This window comes from Dryas octopetala, chromosome 7, assembly GCF_963921425.1.
Source record: "Dryas octopetala chromosome 7, drDryOcto1.1, whole genome shotgun sequence".
Classification (NCBI taxonomy): domain Eukaryota; kingdom Viridiplantae; phylum Streptophyta; class Magnoliopsida; order Rosales; family Rosaceae; genus Dryas; species Dryas octopetala.
In genome coordinates this window covers 9,367,426-9,376,138 of record NC_141372.1, presented here as the reverse complement: position 1 = coordinate 9,376,138, position 8,713 = coordinate 9,367,426, and the positions used below count along the sequence as shown (strand labels likewise).

Genomic DNA, 8,713 nt, shown 5'->3' with positions numbered 1-8,713 from the left:
AAACCATGATGAGGGCACTGAATTAACAAATTATTAAATCGCTCCCATGCCTCAGAAAATGACTCATTTGCTTGTTGATTGAATTGCATGATCTTGTCCCTTAATGCATCGGTTTTCTGGGCTGAGAAAAACTTCTCCAAAAACTTGTTTTGAATCTCGGTCCAGCTGGTTAGTGATCTCGGCCTCAAAGAATTCAGCCACATCTTTGCCTTGTCCTTCAAAGTGTAAGGAAAAATCTTCATCCTTAGGTGCTCCTCCGTGACTCCCTCTGTCAAAGGCATATTAGAAACCATGTTAAAAATGTCACGAATATGAACTAATGGATCTTCATTATTTAAGCCATGAAAGGAAGGAATCATGTTAAAATGAATATTTTTCAATTCATAATTCCTGGCTGGCGCAGGGAGAATAATGCTGGATGGTGATGTCGGAATTGTTGGGATGTCAAGGTCTCCCATTGTCTCGTTGGGTACAAGAGCCATCCTTTCTTCCCTCTGACGAATCTCCTCTTCTCTATCCTCTCTACGTTTCCTGCGAATTTCCTTGAGCTTTTGTTCAATCTCCGGCTGAAATTCTGCAAGTTCACAATCCGACGATCGTGTACCAGTCATCCACCATGCAAAGGACAGTTTAATGAATTGAATTAGACGCAATCCCCGGCAACGGCGCCAAAAACTTGATAGGTATTTTTGAGATGCCTAAAAGAAGAGACAAACAAAAACCCCAAATTAAATTACTCGCAAGCGCACAAGTCCGTAGTAGAATAGAATTATGCAAGTACGAGGTCGAACCACAAGGATTGGTTAATCAACTCATTTAAACAAAGACATTGAAGTTCACAATAAATAAATAAGATAATATTTAATTAAGATATGGGCAAAGCAACGCAACAAGATAACAAAAATAATGTTAACAATCAATTGGCTAAAATACTAGAGCGAAGAATCCACCACCAAGAATCCTATCCAACTTTCTAGTCACCTTGTCTTCAGTTCACTTAATTAATAATGTTGGCTATCCTCTTAGACACGACTTGCCTATGATATTTAGAGCAAGTCTCTTACTTTCACATGCAAGTTGCCTATGGTATTTAGAACAAATCTGTCATGCAAAAGAGTCTTTCAAGTTCAAGGAATTTAATAGCTAGCCATGTACACCCCAAGAATATGGTATTTACCCAAGGCATATACAGACCTTACCCACATGAAGCTAAACTCAAACCCTGTATGGTATCTACAGAAATTTGCATCAATTAACTCAACTAACAACCCAGATGGTGATCAAGCATCCATGTAATTATTCAAGTATAAATCAGTGAATAATAATCTCATTATCAAGGAAGCAACCAAAGACAAAGTAACAATAAAACTAGATTATCATCTTAGGGCTTCATCCTGCCCTAGCAATATGCTTAGTTACACAAATCCATCAAGAAAAACCAATAAAAGTCATGACAAAAACCACCCAAACTGCCTACTGCTCTTCTCCAAAGTGGCGTCCTTCCTTCAGCCAACGTCTTCAATCCCAGCCTGCTTCACGCCTTCGCCAAGAACAAGGCCTTTAACCCACGCCTCTGCCCTCTTATGTAGTCCCGTTTCCAGCAAGCAATCCTCTTCAATTAGGAATGGGCTGCGGCATCACTAGGCAATAGGTGCTGACTTGGAGTCCTTCTTTCATTAGGAAAATCACCTAGCCTTGTCAGCAAATATTCATTCAAAAATTCCTCAATGGTCCCAGCAACTGAAAGTATAGAAAACAAAGCAATAAGTCCTTATTTGACCCAAAAACCTTACAAAAACCAATTAAAATAGGCTTAAAGACAGAGACATTAGACACCCATCAATACCAATTATAATTTAATAAATTATTATATTTCAAGTATTAGTATGCTTATAAATATATTGCATGTGCTTTAATATCATAAGTGACTAAATGACGTAGTAGGAATTCACACTTTTACTCTCCTCAAGTGGTCATGGATTCGAACCTAGCATATTCCAAAAATACCTTATATTTTTTTATTGAAAATATATAACTTTTATATAATAAATAAATAATAAAAAATATATATAAATAATCCGGTTCGGTTCAGTTTTTTTGTCAACCCGGTTTTGTCTGCCATTCTGTATGTTTTTTGTTAGTTCGTAGACCAACTTGAAATGAACTCTATAGTTAATGGGGAAATTTGAAATATTTTATAATTCGTGGACCAACTTGAAATGAATCCTATAGTTAATAGGAAAATTTGAAATATTTTATAATTCATTGACCAACTTAAAATAGACCCTATAATTTATATAGATATAAATATACTTGAGCCAAATTCAAATCTCATATACGATAATTGATTAATCGAAAAAAAATATGATAAAAACAATGAGAAACACCGCGTGGGCAGCATTAGAGAAAAAGATAGGAAAGGGTAGTCCATTCCATTGTCTCCATCTGGGAGCTTTTGTTTGTTTATAATGATATGTTGAGATTCTTCCACAATCTATATCCCTCGGGTCCCAAAGGTAGCCTGACCTAATCTAATAGAATGACCTTTCTTCTTTACCTTTCACCTTTCACAGCAAAATGCCAAAATCATTCCATTCCATTGGATATCTGCGTTTCCCAATCCTCCTAAAACACTTTTGGTCCTTTTGGAATTGGACTCTTTCCATTCCCATTTCACACGTCTTTTTCCTTCTTCATGTCATATATAGATGCCATTGCTTTGGAATATATCATCTATGGTCGACACAAAACATTGACAAGTTATTTTTAAACAGAAATTTAACTATTATTTCAATTTAATAACCAACCCAAATTCTTAACTTTGTAAGAAATGGATTCCAAATACCCCCACCAACTTTATTTTATTTTATTTTTTTGTGTGTCTTTTACCCTCTTTTGTTGTACCTGTGACCTTCCTCATGCAAAATGCACACTAGGAAGTGGGATGGAAGAATAAGAATAAAGATGGATATGTATATGTGGTGCTGACACCAACGAATATGAACAAACTATTTTCACAGTCTGCCAAAAATTTTAATTATGGGGCATCAAAGATAACTTTACATGGTTAATACTGTTAATCGCATGCGAAAATTAGGATTAGTAAAACGTAATTAAGATTCATAGTTTAGTGACTTTAGTCTAGAAGTATAAAAAAGGATAAAAAAAAAAAAAACTGAGTTGTCAAAGCTTCCAGCTTTGCATGTCATTGTGAATTAAGTTTCTTATCCTAAGGCTTCTAACCAAAGATAGGCTTTCCCAAACAAATTGGCATTTAGAGCCAACTTGCCCTTTTTGCAATATTGATGTGGAAACTTTGGGTCATCTCTTCATGGGTTTTTCCTTTACTAGGGTCTGTTTGAGACAAATTTCTACTAATTGTCCTACTTTTTTATCTTTCCAAGGTTCATTTATTGATTGGTTTGATTTGATATGGAATTCTCCTATTTATCCTAAGCCTACTATAACTAATTTATTTTTGGAAAATAATTTTATTCTATGTTGGAAAATCTAGGATACTAGAAATGTTGTTACCTTCAAACATCTTAAAGCTCACCCTGTTGGTCTTTTATTCATACTTTAAGGCTTTTTGGGTGTTAACCTGCTTAAGGGTCCTCAGTGTGGTGGGATAGTTTTGTTAAGTTAAATTTTGATGGTTATGTGAATGAAGGGGAAGCAAAGCTGATTTGAGTTTTATCATTCGTAATTCTAGTAGCAATATTCAATTGGCAGGATCTCGTTCAACATCTCGTTCTCTTGAAGTTAAAATTTTAGATTTTTTGTAAAAGGTCAAGCGCTAAATAAATGATTTTTTAAGTTGCGTACAAAAAAATTTTGATTGAAAAATACTTTAAAATTATTACCGATGCAGTTTTTGATAAGACTCGATTTTGACAATGATCCTTAGAAACTTAGGTTCTACCCTTTCCATTTGAACTTAAACTTAGATTCTATTTTTCTAAATTTCTCAATCCCATTCATTAGTTTATGATTCATGAATATTGTCACACATGCTTTCAAGCTAGTTGAACACAAACGTTCAATTTAATAGGTGGTCCAGTGATATTGCAAGGTTTAGTTCAACTAAAGAAGGATTAATTAACTAATAACTATGCTTTCAAATTTCAACACTGCATCTGCTTAGTGCATGCACACTCAACAAAACATGTGCTGACCCCTTAACTGAAGGGTTGAATACTTGAATCAATTACTGCTGAGGTCCATTAATCCTCCCAATTCTCAATTTTCTAGATCATTAGTATTCAATTCAATAATTGAGTATTAATTTGAGAGACAGGAGGACAATCCCTTGTGCCTCAAAATTAGTGTGACCAACAAAACAATCACTTGGCACATGCACTACTCAACAGTCTCAACTCTCAACTCTCAACTCAATATGGAAGTCATATTTTGATTTTCCTATCACCATGTGAATTTCTTATAATAAGCATTAACATGTTGCTTTCACATTAGTCAGGGTCCTCAGTGACTGTGCTTGCACATAAATATGGGAGAATATTCCTCATCTACCTACCAATCTAATAATGACAATTATTTTTCTAACAATATAATTACAAAAGAAATGAAGCTCAACTTTTAGTCTAACTCCCATTGTGATTGTTAGTATACAACTATACATAGTTAGCATAGTTTATGATTCATCATATAAAAAATTGGAATACCTGAATTTGTAATTAATTTCTGCTTAGCATTAGCTATCCTCCTAATTTATAAATCATAACAGATTGAATAAATGACTTTAAATCTTTGCGTAAATTGTTTGAGAATCCAATGACGAAAGAAATCATTTTATGCACTATTTAGTGGACAAAATGGCCTATAACCAAGTTAAGATCTTTGAAAGCAAATTGAAGCAATGACTGCAAATCTGTGTGTACTGATCTTGAATCTTGAATCTGATAGTTTGGGATTGGGAACTCAAAAGAAATCATTATATCTACTCATAGTGGCCAATTGACAATTAGTGCATTCCCAAATCTTGTCTTAACGATCAATGGTTAATGGTGGTTTTGATAGAATAAGCAATACTGAGATCACAGTTTTTTAGTAAATGATACAGAGAAAGTTGGCGACTATGATCCATAACAATTATTTGCCAAAAAGAAATGACATTGATCCACAAGAAGCACACCAAAGTATAAAACGTGCAAGCTAACTTGATGAAAGCAGAAAGCTAAATTAAGAAAAGAGACAAAATAATTGAAGATGCCAAATTATGTTAAAGGGGGGTACCAATTACTTGGTGACAGTTTAAGATGCCAGTAAATTCTTTTTATTTTCTTGTTTTTGGGTAAACAAAGATGACAGTCATTCTTGATGTTCAAAATGATGAAATTGGTGACCATGCAAGTTGCGTAACAAAAACATACTTTCCAGATTGTTCATCCCCGGGGAGAGAGCAGATTTGGTACCAGTTTTTGGTACCAGGCTGGTACCAGGCTTTGATCAAAGCCATTGATCTTGGAGGAGAGAGAGAGAGAGTAGAGAGAGAAAGCTAAGATCAAAGGCTTTGATCAAAGCCTGGTACCAACCTGGTACCAAAAACTGGTACCAAATCTGCTCTCGGGTTGGGGATGAACAATCTGGAAACCCAACACAATGTCACCAAAATCTAAAGGTCTAGCAGATGGATCCGGATTCTCTACCAGTTTTTTGTCTGCCGGACTATACCAGACTTTCAATCTCAACCCTTGAAAAGAATTTAATGGTCAGGATTTTACCATTTATTTAATACTTTTAATAAACCCATTTTATATTTATCCATCAACCTTTTAATAATTTATCCAAAAAAAAAAACACTTCAGCTTTAATGATAAATCAGCCATCGTCTTCTCCTGGGCATTTACCCTCCTTCCTTCCCTCTGCCATGGCTGCCGGAAAATTCAAGAGGATGAACCAAACCAGATGCTAAAACTATCGACTTCTCAGTGAACATTTTAAAGATTTTGAAAGAAAACCCAGAAAGTATCAACTACCAAAGAAGATTAATTGGTGGATTACAAATTGTTCATTGAGAGGAAAGGAATGGCGGTCAAATTGTTCCTTCTCTTGAATCTGATTATGGGTATTTTGGTGCTAGAAAAGGAGTTCTTGATTGTGGGTGTTTTTGTGCTAGAAATTCAATGGGTTCCTGAGGAGAGAGTCAAATTGCTCACTGAGCGGAGTGGGTGGCTGCCGGCCGTGAAAAAGAAAGTCGGTGGCGGTAGCGATCGCCGCAAAGGGGGAGAGGGGGCTACATCGGGAGGGAAGAAGGTGCTGGGATGGAGCTGCGACTACTTTTATCATTTTTTTGCTACAAATAAATAAACTTTCTTGTTTTTGATAACGGTTAAAAAGAAATAAATTTGGATATTAAAAATATGGTAAATCTTAACCACACAATTTTTTTGAGGAGCTGAGATTGAAAGCCTGTATAGTCTGGCAGACAAAAATCTGGTAAGAGGATCCGGGTCCCTAGCAGATAGGTCTATTCCATCTGATCGAGCTGTGACCACAAAATGACTCAGCATCACATGTTCTTTAACATCTTCCAGTTTTGTGTGAAAGGCCCAAATGAACCATTTCAAGCTTCACCACAAACACATCCATCACAACATTATCTCACGCTCTCTCCCAACCATAACCATCAAAAATAAATCAACACAAAAGGGATTACATAATAATAAACGTTTCAATTATATAGACACCAACTGAGGTTACATAAGAGAAGATGATTACATAAAAGAAAGTTCAACTCCAATACCCTAATGGTCTAGCAAGAAAAAAACCAGCTGACCATGATGAAGATTTACATCATCATAATATTAACAACAAAAACCCAATTGACCCACTAAAACTACAATAATAATAACCCTAATAATAAACCAAATATACTAAAAATGTGTCTCTGCAACCGTCAAAAACTTGATTGCAGTAGCCACTGGACTAGAGACCGCTACAGATATTACTGACTGTGACTCTGTTTTGACCAAACTAACACATACCCAATTACAATTACACATTGATTTATGCTAATTAATCGAAAATGGAGGCCCAATCGATCTCAGACGGGTACTTCTGCAACATGGTGTTGTCCACAGCACTGTTTTCCCATGGCGACGACTCGGTGTAGTCCGGGAACGTCAGGTCCGACAACGGCGAAGACCCCGCGGACCCCTCGCTATCCGTCATCACCGGCGACGAGGAAGTGGTGGTCTCCACCTTCACCGTCGGCGGTGGTGGCGCCGCCACCGACGACGAGTTGGCGCGAGGCTTGGTCGAGCGCACTTGCTTCCCCGCCTTCCCCTGTTTCTGAGCTTCAGCCAAGCCTTCGCAAATGGCGTCGAGCTTGGCGTCGACAGAGGAATGCAGGGGCTTGTACTCGCCGAAATCGCCGCCGACGGAGGAGCCGGTGTGGCGGAGGTGCGGGAAGTTGAGCCGAGCGAAGTCGCCGCGGAGCTTGTAAGCGGCTTTGTCGTAGGCCAAGGCGGCTTCTTCGGCGGTGTCGAAGGTGCCAAGCCAGAGCCGGGTCCGGTTCTTGGGGAGTCGGATCTCAGCGACCCATTTGCCCCAATGTCGTTGCCTCACACCCCTGTAGAGCTTGGCGGGTTTCGGAGGAGAACCCGACTGCTTCATTGGGATGGGCTTGGGGCTGAGGAAGCTGAGGGTGTGTGATGGTGGTTGTTGTTGAAGTTGTGGTGGTGGTTGTTGGTAGTTTTGCCAAGGTAAGTGGGGTTGTTGGTTTTGGGCCTGGATCTGGGCTTGGATCTGGTGGATCTGAGAAGGGGTTAGGTGGTTGAGCCCAATTGAACCGGGTTGCTCCAAACCCACTGAGAACCCATCTGCAAACACTTGGGTCAAAGAGGTTGAGCAACCATCTTGGTACAAACTGGGCTGGGTTGGGACTGAGGGAGAGAAAGAGAGGTAGTTGGAAGAAGGGAAAGAGGTGGAGGTAGAAGGAAAAGGGGTGTAAGAAGAAGAAGGAGGAGATGGGGTTGTGGGTATAGAAGTGGGTGGTGTTGGAGAAGCACTTTTCATAAAAGGCTCAAGTGCTTCCATTAGCTCACCCCTAAAGGGATCTGAGGATGCTTGAAGAGCTCTGCTGCTACTGTAGAAATCCATTGTAGCTGCCATGCCTTCAAACTCACTAAAAGATTAAAACTTTAAACAACAAATAGAAGAAGAAAAAATGTTCTACTTAGTACTTAGAAAACAACCTGTTTCTTATCAAAATTAAAGAACAGGTGTGAGTTTTGAGAAAATTAAAAAAAAACCCAGAAAACTTTTTCTACAAGAAACAAAAAGGATCAAAGAGATTTCAAATAATCAACCTCTTCTACTCCCAGAAGCTTAAAAAAAACAAAAACCAACTTTGAGGGAACTAAAATAACCCTTCAAACTGATTTTCAAAGAGAAAAAAAAAATTAAGCAGCTAGCAAAAACAAATAAAACCTGGATCTCGATTCTGAAAACACCTGCGCTTTCCTGAGAAATCAATCCTTCTAAGTTTGCTTTTTGTTCATATTTTAAAAACAAACCCAAAAATCATAACCATGAAAGACAGATGATTAACAGAAAGGGATTCAGAGAAGCGGGGGATTACAGAGAGGGGGGGATGAAACAAAAATTACAAAGAACCCAAGAATCACACACTTTGATCTGATCTCTCACACTGTTTTTCTCACTTTATTTTTAGCTGTGAATGTCTCTCAAC

General features: G+C 37.8%; 1 protein-coding gene and 1 non-coding gene across 2 annotated transcripts; one reads left to right on the top strand and one right to left on the bottom strand.

Moving 5' to 3' along the window:
• On the top strand, positions 1-107 carry LOC147279431 (small nucleolar RNA R71). The gene has a single exon (XR_015123718.1). It is a non-coding gene; the product is annotated as a small nucleolar RNA R71 (small nucleolar RNA).
• A 6,565-nt stretch (positions 108-6,672) lies between these two features.
• Positions 6,673-8,713, bottom strand: LOC147279430 (ethylene-responsive transcription factor RAP2-4). Its single transcript, XM_086250182.1, has one exon. The coding sequence runs from the start codon at positions 8,131-8,133 to the stop codon at positions 7,036-7,038; it is 1,098 nt and encodes a 365-aa protein (XP_086106308.1). The 5' UTR covers positions 8,134-8,713; the 3' UTR covers positions 6,673-7,035.